Genomic DNA, 22,580 nt, shown 5'->3' with positions numbered 1-22,580 from the left:
CACCACCCTTCCCATCTAAACCCTTTGAGTGGGGGGGGGGGGGTCCTACTTTTATGGAGAAATCATAGTATGTGAACAAAATTAGTCGAATATCTATATAATATAAACAGGTGGAAGTGCGATACATGCAATCCCCTTCCCCCCGTCGGACAAATCAATACCTTTTCTTTTTGTATTATAGTAAGAAATTACAAAATAAAAAAAATCTGTCACTAATATAATTTATATATGCTATAAAGTAAATTCTTATATCGAGTCGCCCAACCCCTATTCTTTAATGCAAAATGCAATCATTAGCAGAAATTATAAAAAGGAGCGAGGATTAATCGTTTTCATTTTACCGCCCTTCCCCTTTCCAGACAGAGTTTGTGTAATTTCACATAAATTTATCATAACTATTTTAAGAAAGACTTTGCTTTGGAAAAGTTATAATTCAAACGAAATTTCTTAATATAACAGTCACGGTTGAGATGAGTTCAAAAGCCAGATAATCATTTCCTAGTCGACTTTTTCCAACCTTTACTCTATCTCATATTTTTCTAGTTAAATAAATTTAGGACTATAACTCACAATTTATGCTTCAATTTTATTGAATATTATTAATCGAATATTTTTTTTTCGGCGGCGATCCTCAAGGCCTTAATCTAAATATGTGGGGTATCTAATCTTTTCAAAGAACAAATCGGTTTTATTTGCAATGTATTAAGGGACAATAAATTCATATTAGAATATTTTTCTCATTATTCAAAAGGCACTTTATAATAGAATGAATAATGAGCTGTAGGTCAGGAGAATGCGTTACTGCAGTGAAGAATGCCAGAAAACGCTTTTAGCGTCGTGGCTTCGCCCCGAACCCCACTAATAAATAATGAGCTGTACATGTCAGAAGAATGCGTTTCAGCCGTGAAAAATACAAGAAAACGCTTTTGTCGTCGGGGCTTCGCCCCGAATCCCAATGATAAATAATGAGCTGTAGATGTCAGGAGGATACGTTACTGCAGTGAAGAATGCAAGACAACGCTTTTGGCGTCGGGGCTTCGCCCCGAACCCCACTGATAAAGAATAAGCTGTAGATGTCAGAAGAATGCGTTTCTGCAGAGAAAAATACAAGAAAACGCTTTTGGGCGTCGGGGCTTCGCCCCGAACACCACTAATAGGTAATGAGCTGTACAGGTCAGGAGAATGCGTTTCAGCCGTGAATAATGCAAGAAAACGCTTTTGGCGTCGGGGTTTCGCCCCGAACCCCACTGATAAATAATGAGCTGTAGATGTCAGAAGAATGCGTTTCTGCAGAGAAAAATGCAAGAAAACGCTTTTGGGCGTCGGGGCTTCGCCCCGAACCCCAGTGAAGAAGCTTAAAGCGCTCTCCCAGGCCCCCAAGCTTGCAAGAGTTTTTTTTCGCCGAAGATTGAGAAACAGCCTTATTTTATTCTCATATATCGAATATATATATATATATATATATATATATATGTATAAATATATATATATATATATATTATATATATATATATATATATATATATATATATGCTGTACGCACGTTTATGCATAGGGTTAGGGTTTACTGGGCGTTAGGGTTAGGGTTTGGAAAAAAATTCGCCCCCCCCACTCCAAAGTTCTGGATCCGCCAGTGTTTCAATTACGTATGTTTTTACATGTACTAGCAAGTTTACTATCAGAACCAGCCACTTGGCACATGCTATAGCATGACACTATAGCCTAGGTCTTTCTCAAAGATTCAAGAAAGACGTTCTATGAGCCCACATAGTCGTAAAGACATACATTTAACAAGCTCTAACTGATGACAATATAATGTTAAAATAAATGAATTAGTTTTGACTAGACATAAAAACAAAAGAAGTCCTTTTATTTTTATTTACCTGAATAATGTATTCAGTTTTTAATAGATTATATTTATTTATTTCACCATGTGAATGTTTAGTTATATCGTGCCGTACATTCTGCCATTTTAAACTAACATAAAATGTCATTTTCTCAAACATAAAATTGGTCAGTGAGTACATGAATAACTATCAAAATAGAAAAATACAAAAATAACTGCAAAAAGTATAACAATCGAAAGATAAGTTATTTAATACTGTAAGGGGAAAATCTCTTTACACTTAGGAGCATTGATGGTGCAGCTATCACTTTGACTTCTACTACTTGAAGTATAGTCAAGGATGTGAGACAAAAATAAGGAGTTTTCAATGAATGAGATTAATTGATACACTGAGTCAAGGTTAGTTTCCTTTTTAAGTAAATCAAACTAGTGTGGTTTGAAAGACTTTTTACAAAGCCTATATTAACTCATCCTGTCTGTGTGTATGGTAAAAAATTTTTGCACGTTATTTCTCCCACACAAAATCTCGGATTAAGCTGAAATTATGCACAATTATTTATTTTACCTGACAACACAAGAATCAATTTTTAAAAAACTTAACCAATGGATTAATTAACTATTGGTAATTAAATATTTTGTTTGGTATCCTGAACAAGTGAAAGAAATTGTACTTGATAGATGTGGTGGTATACATTGTGAGTCCTGAGTAAACATTCACCAAGATACCTTCTTCTTCCTCTCTCTTTCACAACTGGTTAAGACAAGTGTTAGGATCCTAGCTAAACAAAAACAATTGGTACAAATATTTCTAATCACACAGATTTAGTATGTCTAGGTCAACCAAAGATACATGACTGATCCATACTAATTGATACAATTACACTAAATATAAGCATTGTTCTTTAAAAAAGTTTTTTTTGTTTTTCTTATGTGGTCACGATAAACTTAGGCTCAATTTTATAATGCCTATGCAATTTCTGTGGTCCTGGTCAGTAATAGTTAGAGACCTATTTTAGTCTATCATTAAGGTTTGATCTAACATCATAAAACCCTACAACCTGCGGGAGGATTTCTCCCAGATGTCATGAACAACCTGCGGGAGGATTTCTCCCAGATGTCATGAACAACCTGCGGAAAGATTTCTCCCAGATGTCATGAATACCTGCAGAAAGATTTCTCCCAGATGTCATGAACAACCTGCGGAAAGATTTCTCCCAGATGTCATGAATAACCTGCAGAAAGATTTCTCCCAGATGTCATGAACAACCTGCTGGAAGATTTCTCCCAGATGTCATGAACAACCTGCGGGAAGATTTCTCCCAGATGTCATGAATGAAGCTATGATTCTTCACCCCAGCTTCTATCTCAAGGTTCCTCTATGGCAGAAAACTTTCAGAGTGAAACAATTTGAACAGTTATCTTGGATTCTGCTTTCCCCTTACTAACGTTACATTTGATACACTAATTTCATTGTTTGTAAGACATGCTAACAAAAAAAATAGGCTTTCTTAAAATAATGTCAAAAAGATTCTTAAAAAAAAATTATTATTTTCTATTTTCAAAATAAATTATTTTTAGTTTGATCTAATAAATTACAGATGTTCCTTCTAAAAGATAATAAAAATTATATATTATGCATATATTATTATCTCTAATACAACAAAAAAAAAAAGATTGCACAATGATTTTTGAGGACAGATACAAAAACAGAATTAATATTAATATCAACAAATTAATGCAAATAAAATCACAGCCATCTAACACATGTAACATTAAAGCTATTTCTCATATCACACATACTTATGTTCTTTTATTTCAATTCTAAAAATTTGTTTAACAACAGCAGTCAACTGGTCCAACAATATACTGCCCATTCAGTTAAGGCAAGAATAAATGCACAGTCGTTGTTGCAATATGATTTTTAAAACAATTCCACAATAAACTAATATCAAAACACTGGATTAATTAAATAAGATGTCAAAAAGACATGGACGCAAGCATAAGCCTGATATCTAGATCTGGGTCCAACCATAATGCACAGTGGAATTTACAACCATATGAAAACAGATAATAACTGTGTGTCTTCCTTTTACTAGCAAATGAAAAACATCAATACTATTCTTCAGCTAGTTCTACATACATTGCAACATATCTCTAGCCATACTAGTTACAATTAAATACTATTCATCAACTAGTTCTACATACATTGCAACATATCTCTAGCCATACTAGTTACAATTAAATACTATTCATCAACTAGTTCTACATACATTGCAACATATCTCTAGCCATACTAGTTACAATTAAATACTATTCATCAACTAGTTCTACATACATTGCAACATATCTCTAGTCATACAAGTTAGAATTAAATCATCTTGGGATGTATCAGTTTTAGTTTTCTTTCAAAGAATGTTTAACAAATTATGCTGTAGGCTTATATGATAAAATGGAATTTAATGTTTGTATTTTGTTATTCCAAAAATTGTGCAGGGGCTAATTTACTCAAAAGGAATGTAAGTATTTGTGAGACATAATATCTCATAGGACTGACAAACTAGGGATGTATCTTCAATAAAAAAAAAGAACTAAATAAATTAAAATGTATCTTTACAATGTCAACATATTTACAATTCCTAACAAATATGTACAATAAAATAGATTCATTCCAGAAACAAGTAAACAATTTTCAAACAAGTCATCAGTCATCTATAATCACAGCTTTCAGTTTATCAACAGACATCCAGAACTCCATTAGTATAAAATAACATCAATTTTAAAAAGCCATTTAGAAAGGTCATACAGATAAAGATCATAAGGTAACAGAACTGTTTTGTCTTTGGACAAGCTATCCTATAACAGCAGTTTCGATGGCTCAATGATACATTCTTGATATGTTAAAATAAGAAATATTTTTTTAAGTACTTATTTAAAAATGAGAGTTTAATCACTTTCATATATAAATCATACCACAAAAGAAAGGGACAGCATGAAGGGCAAGCATAAAGGAGGGGTTTTAATTTGGGAATGGAAGAGACTTGTGTATTAAAAATCAAGCTGCCGATCTGATTCTAGTGTGGAGTGTTAGAAACAATAAATGTCAGAAGTGAGAATCATTTTGATGTGGCTTCTTGAATGAAAACTTTAGCATGAGCTTTGAACACATGAGAATCATTACATAACCAAGCTGATGTGAAAACTGCAGGGTGCCATTATTGGATTGAAAATGGTCCCAAACAATGTAATAAACTGATATCAAGCTAGAACATGCAAACTACATAGTTACAACCAGAAAAGACTGCAGAGAAGAGACAAGATCTAAAATGGTCATAGATGAGTAAAAAGAAAATGATCAGCACAAGTGGTGATGACTTTTCTAAAATTATTTGAACACATTGGCTAGAGACTGACTTCAGACATGCCTCTGCAACAACACACTTGCTGAGAGTCATGGTCAGAAGATAACTTTGGGCAGGACAAACTTTGAAGAGATCCAAAGACTTATCTAACAAGCCAAGAGTGGGAGAACAAACTCACAAGTAAACTCTGCATTCTATCCAGAAGAAATGAAGAAATTAATTGTAGATAAAATAAATGAGAAAAGGACGAGCTCCCATCCAAATCACAAGAAAGATGATGCTTACTATAAGCTATCCCGACAAGACCAACGTCTAATCTTTCGACTCAGGACCGAACACAACAGAATGCGACAACACATGTTCCGGAAGCTCAAAATTGGAACCAGTGAAAACTGCCCATGTGGAGTATCACCAGAAAATGCCGACCACGTCCTCCAAAACTGCTCTCTCTACCAAGAGGCCCGTATAAGACATTGGCCCCAAATCACCCCAATAGAAAGAAAACTATATGGAGAGCTCCCTGATTCGGAAACCACTGCGCAGTTCATCTCATGTATTGGTCTAGTCATATGAACACTCCAACATAACAATGAGAACGATGAAGAAGAAGAAGAATCTAACAAGCACTCTTGAGAAAGATTGTAAGTGCTTGAAAACTTTATATTGTGAATAATGTTTCTAAATTCTGTAAAAAGATATGTAAAAGTAAGTATACATCGGTAAGCAATTTTCACTATTAATTTTAACTTTGTTTTTTAGCTTCAGACTTGTAAAAAAATAATGGTTAAGGCATCGAGGTCTTAAATGAAAGAAAGTATATTATATAGTTTTTATTGTACCCGTACCCCAACCAATCTCCTAAATATTAATGACAAAAACTTAGAGACATTTTTGATGAATTTTGATATAAAAAAAAAAGAGATTATAAAGAATAGAGCTACTGTTCAAAGACTTGCACGCTTCGCATTTTAGTGACTAAACTTATAAAGAACATATCTTTGGAGTTGGTTCAAGTTATTTGTATGTACAATATATATCACAACATTAGCATGCAGCCCTATAGGTAAGTGCACTTATTAAAGTTTGAAGGTAAGTGCACTTATTAAAGTTTGAAGTTAAGTGCACTTATTAAAGTTTGAAAATGCATATTAGGGCTATGAGTGTAACATACTTAACCTTTTTTTTTTTCAGGTAGGTTGATTTGAGCTTATACTATTAGGGCTACATGTGGTGAAAAAAAATCTCTGTAACTTTACAAACAATTTGAAACACTGATAAGACAAAACTTTTGAAAAGTTCTAGGGCTTTGAGAAGATTATGAGATCTAGACTTAAGTTACAGAATTGTTTGTTTTTCTTCTACTTAAAACTAAATGTTAAAATACTGTTTGAAACATCCAAATCAAGCACCAGAAATAATTTGATTGCTTTGCTCCATGCCTTACTGTTCTCTTTGACTAATCATTATTTCTAAGACAAGGACAATTCGGTTGCTGTTGTCTGTGAATAGCATCTGGATCATCAGAAGGATCTTGACTCCAAGAAGCTTTGCAGCAAAAACAATAGACAATATTCTCTCTTCCTGAAAAAAAGGAAAAAAAACAAACAACTAAAGAACAGAGCTAAAAAATGTAGCAAAATGAAAATACATGTTTATGTGCTATTAAAAGTTGCTGATTTAAAAAAAAAAAAATATGTTTGAATGCTAATTCATCTAGACTAATAAAACTAATTTTTTTTATATGGCCATATGTTGAAAAGTTAAATACTAAAATATGAAACCGATACTACATAGCTCAACGTGAAAATAAAGTTCCCTTTGACTTGTGAGCAGGTGGTATAATCAAGGATTCTGGTTAATATATAGATCTAGAATAGTGTAATAGTGTATGTGGAATATATATTAAGTTTATCAGAAATATATAAAAGAAGATTACTTCTTTGGTCTTATACATTACTAGCTGTACTACTCCTGGGACATGGTGTCAAAGTGGTAAAGCATTTAGCTTCCAAACCAAGGGGTCTCAAGTTGAAATCCTATTCTTCTTCTTCTACTTCCTTCACAAATCCTGACAAAACTGATTTTTATACTAAAATCCCCCCCCGTCAAAGAAATTCTAATAGGTACCAGATATACATTAGGAAAGTAAAGATGGTTGATCATTGTGCTGTCCATATAACCCCCTTTAATGTCAACCATAGAAAAAATTTAACTTTACATTATCTGCCCCTCATAGATAGCAAGGTGTGAAAGGGTTAATCTTTACTAGCTGCACTGCTGGTATTGGCATGTTATACAGATGTGAAAAGTATTGCAAAAGATTTGTTCATTTGGCATCTTTTCATATAGTTAAATTCAAGTATATTAATAAATTTATCTATTCACAGTCATCAAAACTATACAATAGTTTATACTCAAAAACATATTTAATAATTTGACTCAGACACAGGATAAAACAGGTTACCTATTCAGTATTTCCATTCATGCATGTAAGAGGTTGCCTGAGTCAGCCAGGAAAAACTTAGACTAAATAGAAGTGAAAATCTCTAACAGGAATGACTGGATTAATACATGGATGTATAAAGAATGCAATATATTTATCCCATAAAATCATACAGCAAAAACCTGATAATTGCATAGGAAACAACTACTATTTTGTAGCCAACACAAATAAGCTCTGCCCCAATTTTATACTGGTTCATAGGTCATCACTATAAATGTCACACATATTTACCAGTCCAAAACACTCCTTGACTAGCCAAGTTGTTTGATATTGTCTTCAAGTGTTGAGGGCAGGACATAGGAAGAAAACTTGCAACTCTACATGGATGCTCGGAAAAGTTGGTTGTATTTACATGGAATGCTTGATGATGACCACAAGCTGCTTCTTGAATAGCATCTGCAATACAAAGAGAATACAAATATTGAAAACCAGTTATAAAGAATACAATTTGGAAAAAAAAATGTAAGCTTACTTTTTTTTTCATTATAAATGCCAATAGTATGAGAGAGGCTTTCTATTTGAAAAAAAATCACATTTTGTTTATAAACTTGGTACTTATCACTATATTGCAGATATAAAGATAAAGTATTGTACAGGGTTCATAGCCAATTTCATGAATGATTTTCCAGGCATTTTAAGGTAGAGTTTTAGATTTTCAAGGTGTGCATCGCACCATAGCAAGCAATATATATGTATATATATTTACATACATATGACATAAATATGTAACAAGAACAATATATATATATATATATATATATATATATATATATATAAATATTAAATTAAAAAAAAACATAAATATGTATGCTAATAAGTTGAAATCATACCTCCAAAAAAAAAAAAAGTATTCATCTCTATTGTTTCCTAAGCATTTAAATGCAACTTTTAAATACATTACAACACACACAAAAGCTTGCCCTACAGAAGAATAACTTTTTTAAAATGTGAGATGTAATTCAGCTAAAACTGTCACAATCTAAAGTTCGAAGTTTTCTTAAATTGACAAAGATTTGTAAAAAAAAATATTTCATTCTTACTATAGCAGTTGACTTGCTTTCCATCAGTTTTAAGTAGATTACAACCAAAATAACTATATGGACTTTTTTTTACAGCTGTGTGCGAAATATTTTCGTTAAATCTACAGACACTACAGTAGATCTAGACTCTAAGTCACTAACTTCGCAGACTTTTCACGGCTGTCACTGAATCTACTGTAAATCTACAGTCTAGATCTAATTCACTAATTTCGCAGACTTTTCACGGCTGTGTGCGGGTTATCTTCACTGAATCTACTGTAGATCTAGACTCTATAGATTCTAACTCAATGTCACTTAACTTCGCGGACTTTAACGGCTGTGAGAGATTTATCTTCACTATATTCTATTGATTGAGCATAATTCGTAAATCCAGAGTCTAGATCTAAGTCACTAAATTCATGGACTTTTCACAGCTGTGTGCAAATATTATCTTCACTGTAAATCTAGATTCTAGATCTAAGTTACTAAAATTCGCGGACTTTTTACGGCTGTGTGCGAATTATCTTCACTAGAATTCACTAGATTCTAGTGTTTTAGCATAATCTAAGAGCAATCTAGACATTACATGTACCTGTATCTAGATCCTTAAATTGACTAAAATTTTTCAGGTTAAGCGCGAAATATCTTCACTAGATCTAACTTAGATCTAAATCTAGATACTATTTCTAGCTAGATGAGAAGGATGGATCGAGAGAAGACTCAAAAGTAAAGTACCGGTAGCAATTATACTTAAACACTGAATCATAATCTCCAAATACAATATCTAATAAAATACTCAGAAAGACACAAAGATAAGAAGTCACTCTTACTGTTACAACAAGAAGATTTTCGGCGAGGGAGGGCCTGGAGGGGTGTAGCCTTCACATTAGGCTGCTAATTGCTCTAGTTATAAGACAATAGTCACTACAGACTAGATCTAGCGCGTCTTCAGTCGTAACAATGAAAGGAAAATAATGCTAAGTGAAATGCTTGCTTAAGCCAAGGTCGTTTTCAATCATAAGGTCGTGCTTCACAAGTGGGAGAAAGCGTGACCTCCGTGAAAGTGCCGGTGAAAGGCGGTGTAGACGCGTCGTCACTGGTCAGCTCAATGTAACTACTAACTGGGAAAAAAACACCAGGTATCGGGAGAAAAAAAAATCAAGGTCCAGTTTTAAAATTCAAGGTTTTTGCGGCGTTTTTTACGAAATTCAAGGCTTTTTCAAGGCCTTGAATTTAATAATGAAATTCAAGGTGTTTTCCAGGTTTTCAAGGTGGCTACGAACCCTGATTGTGTAATATGTGAACTTTTGTATGGCAAACTGGTAATTTGTTTTGTGAGTATGTGACATAATATGAGAAGGCAATTGTTTGATATAGTTATGGAAGACTAAAAATCATATCACTGTCGTTTTGTAATAATTGTAACCAGACTTAAGTCTAATAAACTTGATGTCAAATAAATATAATTTATTGAATGTAATATTCCATGACAGGCTATCATATGGAATGAAAGTGTGTGAAAGATATTCCAAGGCTGGATAGTTTGAAGACACGTCAATTAATTAACAAGAGTAAATCAGGGAAAGTCAAAGTTATGGAGTAAGAGAGAGTCAGAGTTAGAGAGTTGCATTAAATATTAAGTTAGTAGTTGATTAGATTTTTTAAATAGTCAATAGTTTCATGAGAACTTAAGATGCACTTAATTTGTATTTAACATTGATGCTGGAGATATGCATGTTTTCTTCATTTTTTTCTTCTACTTTATCCATTTTAGCCTATACATATTATTAACTCTTCTCTCCTAACTGACGATACCAGCGTTGATTCCACCAGAATGTGGTAAATAATTACGGAGAGAAAGAGTTAAATTATGGGCCTATGAATAGGCATTCTGTTATTTATTTAGAGAACACAAATAACAAAAAAAAAGGTTCAGCTTCATACACAGTATTGAAATAGAAATATGATACATCACAATAGTCAGTATTGCAATATATTTCTCAGTATGTAATAAGTAACAAGAAAACAAGTATACAGTATTTTTTTTTTGTTCTTAGATGTGAATTTTGAAAATTATGTCACATACTTAAATTATTGGCCTGGCTTTTTCTACTTAAACGGCATTGAGGTCGATGCTGATCATGCACTGCCACAATATTAGCATCATTGTTCTTTCTCTCAATTTCAAGGCCACATTGGAAGCATTGCAAGTGATCAGGGTCCTCTAATGAACGATGGGAAGAACAATTTTTAATGAAAAAAAAAATAAAATTGGATACATGTCAACTTAAAAATATTTAAAATACTAACAATGAATAAACAGGTTAAGTAAATTTTGTGCATGATAAATCATTTAACCTATATTGGCTAAGGAAAATATCTTAACATATAAGTTATTTTTAAAAAATATCTAAAAAAGTGAAAGAACTCAAATCTAACTATTTTGAAAGCCGCTATGATGAATCATCTTTTAAATACAGTGTAAGAAATGCAAGTTATTTGTTAGGATGTGTGGCTGAGCTACCTAATAATTTGTATTCCAGTGTACACTAGGATTTTTTTTTCTCAGATTAGATTAGAGATAATTTGTACACTGAGAGAAGCCTGAAAGTAGTAGGTAAGCCTTCTTCCAGATATACTCACAGAGAGACTGGACTAAGGGTGTCAAGCAAGTTATAGGAGCATGGAAGATGCACTACTGAAAGAGTCATAATATAAATAATAGTTCTAAGCATGGAAGATGCACTACTGAAAGAGTGATAAGATAAATAATAGTTCTGAGCATGGAAGATGCACTACTGAAAGAGTCAAAAGATAAATAATATTTCTGAGCATGGAAGATGCACTACTGAAAGAGTCATAATATAAATAATATTTCTAAGTCGTCATTTACATATTTTTACAATAATGACGGTAGAAATAGTGAATTAAGGTTTCAGAAACTCTTTGGTAAGACTAGAGATATAAAGTTTTTAATAAATTCCCAATTTTCTATTAAATAGAAATGTAATAGATCATATCAGGTATCAACATTTCTTCTATGGTAGTTTGTAAAACTAAATAATGTATACAAACCTGTACAGAAAAATCCAGCACTTGCTAAGTGCTCTGGTGTGGAAAGCCAGTTAGGATTATGGGAAGGAAAAGTGAACAGACGAGATACGTTTGTTTTGAAAACCGCACAAGATGGAGATTTTCCTAGTGAACAAGCCTTGTAGCAGTATGACACAGAAGCCTTTGGAATGTCTGCTTGTGAAGGCATTTCTAAAAATAAAACAGTTAACATTTTTTCATCCTTGTATTTATTTAGTTTAAAAGGTATTTTTTATTGCCAAAAAAAAGTTCCTTATTGAGATCTAAATATCTAAAAAAAATATTTAAAAATTTGACGTTTGACTTCTATAAGATAGTTTACTGTTAAGAAAATAACTCTGCTAGCCCATTCTATTTTATCTTACAACAGGTAACACTTAAAGCTGGGTGAACTGATCAACAGTGCATTTGTACAGAAAAGGCACCTGAGAGGTTTACATATATACAACCTTTAAGCTATCAGAAAAAAAAATCTCACCTGAGCATAATCATTAGTAAATATGTGTGATCATCATACTAGCGACCTTTTAGGCAATAATAACATAAGTTGGAGTTAAGATACTAATTCTATAGGCAAGTGGTCAATGCAGTAACTCTTTGATCATCATTTCATCTACTGAATCTTGAAGTCTGAACTCTATTTTACATATATATAAATGTATTTGGAGTTATCTTTCCTTGGATTAAGAGTCCTTATTGTTGAAAAAAGAGTGTTGCTCATTTATTTTTGAAGTTAGAAAGAGCAAGTATATATTGACCATCATAGCTAATAGCTGGCAGCTGTGATTTAAGTATAAGAAAAATATACGAGAGAAATGAGATGCATGATGTGTAGGGCATTGAGAATGGACTGAGTGTGAAACTGAAAACTGGCCTCCACATAAAATTGGATAAGACTAACATTGTGAGAGTGGGACATAATACCAAAGTTGCCCTTGTCAGACTTAAAAAAGAGTCAGAGCTTGAAGAGTTGGACAAGTTCACATACCTTGGCAGCATCATAACAAACGATGGAGATGCCTACCATAACATAGCATGCTGAATAGGAAAGGCATGGAAAGGCATGCAACATATTTGGACAAGTCAAGCTGTAGGACTTACAAAGATACACCTACTTGACACAATCTTTATCCCAACAGCAACATATGCATGCAAAATATGGAAGTCATCGTCGAAATTGACAAAAGACTAAATGTGGTTCAAAAAAAGATAGCTAAGATGAATTTTAGGAGCCAATTATAGAGATTGGGTCTCAAATATTTTTGATATTTGATATTTTGTTGTTTTTTTTTGGCACATCAGCACAATTTAGGCAATGTCGTGCCCATTTGGTCTCAAACAAGGAAATCCTATGCTGAACTGGGAGTTGACTACTTAGTGAGATTGTGACAGAACGTCACATGAGGTTTGCGGGACATGTTCTCCAACAAAATGAACTATGCATACCAGGAGTTGCGATGATATGGAGGCTAATATGAGGAAAGCACAAACAGGGAAATCCTCCTATAACTTGGCACAACACTTTTATGGAGGACCTCAGGGCAGTGGACAACAGGTCAAAAGTGGCTTCGGACATTGCCAGTGACAGATTTTTGTGGAGACAGCTTGCCGCTCAATGCTCTGAATGGCGCAGGAGTATCTAAGTCTAAGTAAAAAAATTTACAATTCTCTTTCACTCACTCCAAAAATAGTGTAAGTACATTTTATTGAATAATACATATTATAGTTTAAAAAATAATAATAATAACTTATTCTCTCATTACTGTGGTCTAAACAGTATGTTTCACCTACAAGTAAACTTTTAAAAGTGTGGAGATTTACTATAAAAAAAAAAATTGCAGTTCTATGTTAACACTCAGTATTTTCTTATATATTTTTATTTTGCTTAGAAATAAATATCATTTTTAGCAAATACTTCTAACATACACATAATATGTAAAATTTATACTAATTTGAGACTTCCATAGAATTCTGCAGGACATTAATAATGCTTCATTCTCAAATGCACATTGCTATAACATAGAAATCAACTTAGATTTAGAAAAAAAAAAAACCCATATGGGCAGCTGTTTGAGACAAACATCCATAAAAAAAGCTAAAAAAGATAATAGAAATAAAAAATCCCCATTTGGATCAGGATTTTTGTGACTTGACCATCACAAAAGAGACACTACACAGATAGCAATATCAGCATTTCACATGTAAATTATGAATGAGTCAGGTGTGAATGTACATTTTGTTTTTTTTAGTTACAATGTTTTGTTTGGTGTAATGCACAAATTGTAAGACAAATTTCCTAACAGACAATAAAGATTATTCTTATTATTATTATATACCTGTTATAGAATTTGTAGGATTTGCCCTTGTATTAGCTTCAGTAAGATTTGCAATTGCTCCATAGGAAACATGTTCACATGGCCTTGGTCTAACTTTTTGTTCTTCAGAAGCATTACTAAAAGATTGTAATGCACCCAAGTAAGATACACTTGGGACCATTGGCTGATCCTCACTTTCTGAGCCAAATTCTATAAAAAAAAAATGTTAAATAAACATGTTAATTGAAGTGAGTTAAGCAAATAGAATTCTACAATAGTAATATTATACATGCTGCTGTCTTGATTTTTTTATGATATTTAAATTTTAAAAAAAACAAAAAAACAAGCTTCAGATTTAAAATCTAAATATTCATTTCAAAGCAGTACAAAAGCATTAACATCAACACAGTGGAAGATTCATTGTGCCATCGCCCCCAAGAATGCATCAAGAAGGGAAATGCAGAGAGAGAGAATCAGTCTTGGAGGGAAAAAAAGTAGTAAAGCTAGAAAATAGGTTTTCAATGTATAAACCCATTATATGTTAAGTGTATCACAGAACTCCTGCATTCTGGCCCCTAAAGTAAACTTTTTTTTTACTGGTCCAAACAACAGAAAGATGCTGCACATCATTATAAATAATTGTATAAATATAAATATATATATATATATTGAATGTGTTCAAAGACTGCATCAAAAACCAAGAGATTAGTGACAGGGTTACTGCAGTGATTGGACCCTATGATGAACTGCTAACTATCGTAAAAAAAAACACAAGCTAAAAATCTATGGCCATATTACAAGATCTTTGGGCTCGAAAAGACCTTCCTTCAGGGAACAGTACCAGGAAAAAGAAAAAGAGGCGGACAAAGAAAGCGATGAGAGGACAACATAAAAGAATGAATGGGCCTGTCATTGAAAGAGGTTCTAAGGCAAAAGAAAGAAATAAGGAATGCAGAAAGACGGTTGATGAATCTTGCATGGTGCCCCAACGTCCAACAGATTAAGGGATAGGTAAAGGTAATGTAATGTATATATCAGGGTTAGTAGCACTTTTCCATGACAAAATTTTAGGAGATTTTAGGAGGTTTTTTAAGGATGAAATGTATGATGTGTGTGTTTCCTATCCGTTTGTGTGATACATAGTAAAACATACACAAAACTAAGCATTTATCAAATCAATTATTGTTATTTGATTTTTAAAATAATAAATATCTTGCCAATATGCCACAGAAACAATGTTATCAGCTGTTGTATGTCCACAGAAAATGTAATGAAAGTTATCTTTTAATCTAGTAACAACTTGACTGTCATCCCCAAACCTCAAACAAAAATTTTTTTTTCAAAGATTTATTTAAAAACATTACAAATGGTTACTTTTCCATTTTTTAAAAATAAGAAGCATTCTTAGAGATGCCTTATTCATGATGTATCTACTCTGTGATGGAAATGTACATTTTTAGTTCCTATGTGTATCTTATAGATACTAGAAGTCATGGTGTGCATTTGAGGTAATGTTTTATTCTTCTATTAGTTAACTTAAATCCTTTTCATAAACAGAGCCAGTAATATATATGGCAATATTGGCCTATTTGAATGTTTAGTTGACATTTGCTTACTAAAAAATGGCTTTTGGGTTTGGGTTTGGGGGGGGGGGGGGGATTAGACCTATTCGCGTTTTTTTTTTTCCTAACAGAATCTTTTTCAACCATATAGGCCTAGTTTCCCTGGCTTTTACGAGTGAAATAATTGTACGACTTTTCACAGCTGTATGCGAAATATTTTCTTTAAATCTACAGTAGATCTAGACTCTTTTGATCTAAGTCACTAAAAAAATGCGCGGACTTTTCACGGCTGTGAGAGAATTATCTTCACTGAATTTACAGAAGATCTAGACTCTAGATCTAAGTCACTAAAATTCGCAGACTTTTCAGAGAAATATTTTCACTATATATATTCTAGTGATTTAGCGTAAATCTAGAGTCTACATCAAAGTCACGAAAATTCGCTCACTTTTCACTGCTGTGTGAATACTATCTTCACTAAATTTACAGAAGATCTAGACTCTAAAGCTAATTCGGTAAAATTTGCGGACTTAAACTCTAAGTCACTAAATTTTGCCGACTTTTCACGGCTGTGTGAGAATTATCTTCACTAGATTCTAGTGTTTTAGAGTAAATCTAGAGTCTAGATATAATTTCACTAAAATTCGCGGACTATTCGCGGCTGTGTGTGAATTATCTTCACTGAATATACCGTAGACCTAGACTAGTCTAGATGTAAGTCACTAAATTTGCGGGATTTTCACTTCTTTGTGCTAATTATCTTCACTAAGTCTAAGTGATTTAGCGTAAATCTAGAATCTAGCGTATTTCTAGAGTAATCTAGACATTAGACATGATTAGATGTATCGAGATCATTAAATTGACTAAAATTCACGGAGTTTTCAGGTTAGGTGCAAATTATCTTCACTAGATGTAATTTAGATCTAAATCTAAATACTATTATAACTATTACAGTTATTAGAGACTAGCTAGATCTAGGAGATTTACCGACTTTCCACACGAAGTCACTCTTACACTTACAACAAGAAGATTTTAGGTGAGGGAGGGCCCGGGGGATGTAGCCTACAAATTAGTCTGGTAATTGCTCTATTTATAGACAATAGTCACTACAGACTAGATCTAGCGCATCTTTAGTGGTAACAATAAATGGAAACAAACATTTCTAAAATGACTTCAGAAAAATACTGCCAGGTGAAATGCTTGCTTGAGCCAAGGCCATCTTCAATCACGAGGTCGCGCTTCACAAGTGGGTGAAAGGCGGTGTAGACGCGTCACTGGTCAGCTTGTTAACACAGCCAGCCCGTAAGGTCATGCGATCAGAATACCTAGTAACGCTGTTGTTTTTCCACCCGCATTTTTTAGCAAGAAATAAGCAAAATTATATTTTAAAAAAAATATTGGGTAAAAATTTTAGGAGAGTGGACAAAATTTTAGGAGACTTTCGGCAATTTTTAGGAGAATTTTTGGATTTTAGGAGACTTTTCATTTTTTAGGAGATTTTAGGAGTTTTTAGGAGCGCTACGAACCCTGATATATTTACAATGCAATATAATATATGAAGAATTAATATGATATATAACAAAGTTAAATATCATTCTATATTCCTTAAGTATAGTTTATCAATCTAAATATTTTCTTGCTAAATTCCTTCAGGTATAATTTATCAATCTAAATACCTTCTTGCTAAATTCCTTAAGTATAGTTTATCAATCTAAATACCTTCATCAGCAGTTACAGAAATCATAGGACACTGGCTAGCATGATATTCTGCATTTGATGGATTTGAATCAAATGTTAAGTTTTCTAAAGAGAGAGCCTTGCCACAGTGTTCACATTTTACTACAACTTTTTTTTCGTCATAAGCAAATCCTCCTAGTGATAGTTTTAGTAAAGACACATTGTCTCCAAAATCTTTTTTTGAGGAATTAAATGTAGCTAGTCTGTTAAAATTCATTTTAAACTCTGTTCTTTTTAGCTCCGTTTAGTCATCCTGAAAAAAAAAATAATTAAATTAATAAATTATGATACAGGGGAGCTGTAAAGAGGGAAGAGTCCACTAAAGTTTGATTGACAGGGTACAGGTAGGTTTACCATTTTTGAGAATGGTGTCGAGCGGAATGGCATGTACCACTCAGCCAACTAACAAAGGCACATTCCTTGTCCCATATGCTAGGAAAGATTTGTACAAATACTCCTTCTTCCCTAGTGCTATTAGAGCATGGAATGGGTTGCCTGAGCTAGCCAGGAAAACCAGTGACTTGGCAGAATTTAAGTCATTGATTAATATGCATGACTAAATGCATGACGCGTAGGATGTAATCATCTTCTTTATTGAAGTAACATCCATCCATCCCAGTGGCGCTACAGCCCATGGAGGGTTCTGGCCTGCTTTAACACATCCTTCCATTCAGATCTCTCCTGGGCCTTTCGTCTCCACGCCCTAACCCCAAGCTGCTTCAGATCTGCTTCCACGTCATCTATCCATCGCATTCGGGGTCTGCCTTTGGGTCGCCTGCCTTTTGGTTTTTGCCTGTCATGTCCTTTTCCAGGCCTAGGTCGTTTTCCGTTGAGATCTGTCCAGGTTTTCTTGTGTGTATTAGCTTTCGTAACAGTATTTTTTATATGACAGAGTTGTTAGCCCTGTGCATAACCATCTGGGGGGCTGCCCCTTTCAGCTCTCTGGATAGCTGCCTTTATTTTCGGGTAAGATGTCCTAGCCTTTGTGGATCCCTCCACTTCCTGCAAGGCAGCAGGTTTGATTTTGGTCCACCCCGGGTATTTTATTTCCCCGGTACCCACCATATCTGGAGGGCATTCCCCTATCCGCCACCTGGAGAGGCGCTCGATGGGAGATCAAAAACTCCACACGAGATTGAAGTAACATCTGTATTATATAACATAAGAACCCAAGAAAGCCCTTTACATATAATATACTCTAAATTTCTAATTTAGTTCTAGTCGTCTAGCTAGATCATGATTAGACTACACACTAGTGCGTAGCCGTAGTGGTAGATTCAAAGAATTTACGCTAGTAGTACTTTTAACTTTAGTAATACTCAGTAGTAGTACTACTCACTCAGTCACTGTCACTAGTACTGACACTCAGTTAGTCAGTAGCTAAGACTAAGTCTAAGTCATCTAAGTCTGTAGTCTAACTCTAAGACTCTAAGTCAGTCTAACTCTAAGCTAAGTCAAGCTATATTTATTGTAGTATAGACTCTATATACATAGTATAGTCATAGATCTAGGCATCTAGGTCTGTGGTTTTTATGTCACATAACTTTCGTAACTTCTTCTATCTATAGTAGCTTCTTATATTAGGCACAGCTCATCGAATTCTCCTTTAAGAAACACATTGCTTTTTTTGTTTATAATTAATTTGTTTTTATGTTTGGAGCTAAAAACGACGTTTCGGGACAGTGCATGTCCAATTTTAGATAAGTTCCTGTATTTTTGTTCCGCTTTTCCAAAGCAGATGGCAGTTTTTTAGATTCTCTGTAACCATGTAAGTAAAGCTAGGTACTTCGATAAACTGACCTAGATCCATTTTTTTTTCTCCCAAAAAATGGCTGAAAAGTGTGTCAGCACATTTTACCCTTTTTTTAGGGGTGGTCATTTCCATCAAAGTTTTAGCATAATGTATTTTATTTGAGGACTAATTATGATTACTTTTTGTAAACATAAGATATCAGAGATCATTTTTATTTGCTTTTGAAGCCAATCTGTTAAATTTTTCTTAACAAAAGTTTATGTGAAAGTTGACATTTTTTCCTATAAAAGTTACAACAATGCTGTTTGCTACAATAATTTATCATATTATGAAATGTGTATATTTCAAATTTCATTAAATTCTCTTGGCGCACTTTGAAGATATTTGATATTAAAATTAACAAAGACAAAGAAGGGTAAAATTTTCTTTTTTAAATAAAATAAAAGTGTTTATGGTTACAACAATCTCACTAATTCTATTGAATTTAGCATGTTAATATATATATGTGTGCTAAGTTTGAACTTTGTAGCTTGGCGCACTCTTTAGATATTAATTTTCAAAGTTGATGGTTAAAATCTATTTTTAGTAACAACCAACACTGTGATTTACTGGAAATGGTCAATTTCTGTCTATCACGAGCTATTTTTAGAAGCACACATTGGAATTTTTCATTTAGATTAACTTTTATAGTGTTTGAATGCTAGATTATGGAGAGGGAATGTGTCTTTATTATAATGACTTTGTAATCTGCAAATTTTAAAGTAAAAGTTTAATTACTTTAAAAAATAATATTAACTATTACAATTTTTTTTTTCATATTTTTAGCTCAGCGAACTAATAATTAATTTTTTTTTCTGTGTGTTGTTTTTTTCTATTAATATACATGTAAATTAATAGTTAATAAATGAGTACATTATATTTTTAAAATGATGAGCTATTATTGCACAAAAATTCAAGTAAAAAATCTTTTAATAACTTCTATAAAATCGCAAGGTTTCTTTTTTATTTTATTGTCCGAAGCAAGATATTTTTCATTTACAATCTAATTTTTAAAGCATTTAAATTAAGGCATTTTAAAATGATTAATTGCCAGTGCTCTACAAAAAGGTTAAAACTGTTTTTTTATGAAGTTTATGAAACTTATAGTCATTAAATTTTAGGAAATATTTTTCTGCGCAGTGCTATTTTCATTTATAATTTATAAGAATTATCTATCTGATGCATATAAATAGCTATTTAAATACAGTAGAATTATAATTAAACAAAATAAAACACAATACAGATCTCTGATTATTTTTATTTGTGATTTTTGGGCTCATATGATGACAAAATCACATATATTTTTATTTTTTGTCGAAGGCTTTTTTATATATTAATTAACTTTTTTTCAAAGATTTTATTGCTTGGTCTTATTTTTAAAATTTATTTTAACAGAATACTGGTTAATGTAAAAGAGTGTGAAGTTTCAACCCCATATCTTTAAGACTTTTTATAATACAGTTAATTTAAGTTCAACTGTCAGTTGTTTCGGTCACAGATTTTTTTTTTATTTACAAAGGCTAAAGAAGGCTCATTTTTGGCCACTAAAAAATTAATAACTTCCCTCACAATTAACTCAGCAATATAAAATTGGTATCATTGGAAAGCATTTCTCAAGCTCTATCTAACTACATAGGTTTCATTGCATTGTGATCATTTTGAAATTTTTATCGAAGTACCTAGTAAAGCTATTGTTTTAACCTCCCCCGGCAATTTATACCCATATAAGGGATTATATATATATTATGAGCCTGTTTGATCGTAGGCTGGTGGATCTATCAAAATAAGCTTCCAAACATCTTTAGAAAGACATTTCAATCACATTCATACTGTTAGCTGTTAAATAAAATTAAAAAAGGAGGTGTTTCAATGAATAATAATGAATTAAACACATTCTCCTATAGTGCACAAGGCAAAATCGTAATAAGAAATATTATTGGGATTAATAAATCTATGATTGTTTTCAATAAATAAATGTGACCTAGATCGAGATATCTAGAATATATAATTTATGAATGAAAGAAAACGTGCGGGCTGCTAATTTGAAGCCAGAGACCATGCCCACTGCAGATGATCACGCCAGGCGAGCGCTGGTGGTGAGGAGAGGTATACACTAAGCGTGTAGTGTCACAACCTATCATACAGGCAGTGGAGGGAAGGGGGAGAGAGTCATGAAAAGAATTATAAGCATCTATGGGAGGGAGGGGATGTTAAGGTGTAACAAAACGAACATCCAAATTATGAAAAGAAGAGGGTCCTTCTTGGATGGGAATTAAAAGAAAGAGACAGAGAATACATGTAGCCTAGTTGAAAATATCATGTTTATTAAATTATAATAATAAATGTATAGATCTATAATTATACAGATTTATTTCTGTCTGTTTCTACACATAGATTATATAGGTAGGCATATATATATATCTAGAGAGAGAGAGAGGCAATATACTATAAATACATAATGCAGAAGTGAATCTACTTCTTTTAATACAATCTAAATAATTTTTAATTAACACAGATATAATTTATTAGCAATAACATAGTGAATAGTGGTGTTTCTTAACGGTGCTCGATGTGTGCTAAAGGAGAAACCACAAAAACTGCGTTTATTATAGTGGAGCTTGAAGTGACCTGATCTATTTTAAAATAAAATCTTGACTATGAGTGGTAATTCAAAGAAACACAGCTATTTTTATAGTCCTTTAGTTGCAGAATAAGAATCTGCTTTCAGTTTTTTTGTAAGTTAAACCGTCACCAAATAAAAAAATAAAATAAAAATTTGACCTAGTAACCTAGTTCCCGAATACGGTGTGCCGTGTGCCTTCCCTAATATAAGAATCTACTAGACATCTATTTCATCTATAGATCTAGATCTCTATAATTAACTCTATAGTTTTTTTTTAAAGAAATTATAGAAATAACTTATTTTCATTTTGAATTTCATGATTTTGTAACATGTTACATGGATGCCGACATCTGAAACCACTAATTGACTAATACCAAACCTTACACTACTTACAGTCACAGTTGTCAACTGCAATTTTGATAATAGTTTAGATACGCAGATACCTTTGCCGACCACCGTGTTGTTTGGTAACAATATAATATTTATCTCCCTTACCTATATTGAACTTTCAATAACTTTTTTTTAAAGAGAGTTTTTGTTCTTATGCTGTCAACTTATGATTTTTTAAGTGTATTTACTGAAATGAAGGTCTAAATAAAATGTTATTAATAAATTGATGAACTTGTTGTTTCTTCTTTTTTTTCTACTTATGAAATTATTAATTAAAAAATATATGTTAACAATTAGATCTATAATTAATATATTAGCTCACCAAGCAAAGCGAAATAATG

The 22,580-nt window shown here is 32.7% G+C and overlaps 1 protein-coding gene and 1 long non-coding RNA gene across 2 annotated transcripts; one reads left to right on the top strand and one right to left on the bottom strand.

The window, feature by feature from the left end:
* Positions 1–1,877: 1,877 nt before the first annotated feature.
* On the bottom strand, positions 1,878–22,316 carry LOC106059761 (baculoviral IAP repeat-containing protein 3-like). The gene is made up of 7 exons (XM_056033491.1): positions 22,243–22,316; positions 17,417–17,687; positions 14,157–14,345; positions 11,803–11,991; positions 10,814–10,951; positions 7,940–8,104; positions 1,878–6,786 (listed from the first exon to the last, which is right to left on the bottom strand). Exons 2-7 carry the CDS (start codon positions 17,649–17,651, stop codon positions 6,662–6,664), a joined length of 1,041 nt encoding a protein of 346 aa, XP_055889466.1. The 5' UTR covers positions 17,652–17,687; positions 22,243–22,316; the 3' UTR covers positions 1,878–6,661.
* Positions 8,061–14,146, top strand: LOC129926908 (uncharacterized). Its single transcript, XR_008778608.1, has 3 exons — positions 8,061–8,170; positions 8,281–8,347; positions 12,191–14,146. It is a non-coding gene; the product is annotated as an uncharacterized LOC129926908 (long non-coding RNA).
* Positions 22,317–22,580: the final 264 nt, after the last annotated feature.

The sequence above is a fragment of the Biomphalaria glabrata genome, chromosome 6 (genome assembly GCF_947242115.1).
Source record: "Biomphalaria glabrata chromosome 6, xgBioGlab47.1, whole genome shotgun sequence".
Taxonomy (NCBI): domain Eukaryota; kingdom Metazoa; phylum Mollusca; class Gastropoda; family Planorbidae; genus Biomphalaria; species Biomphalaria glabrata.
This window is presented reverse-complemented; position numbering and strand designations above follow the sequence as displayed.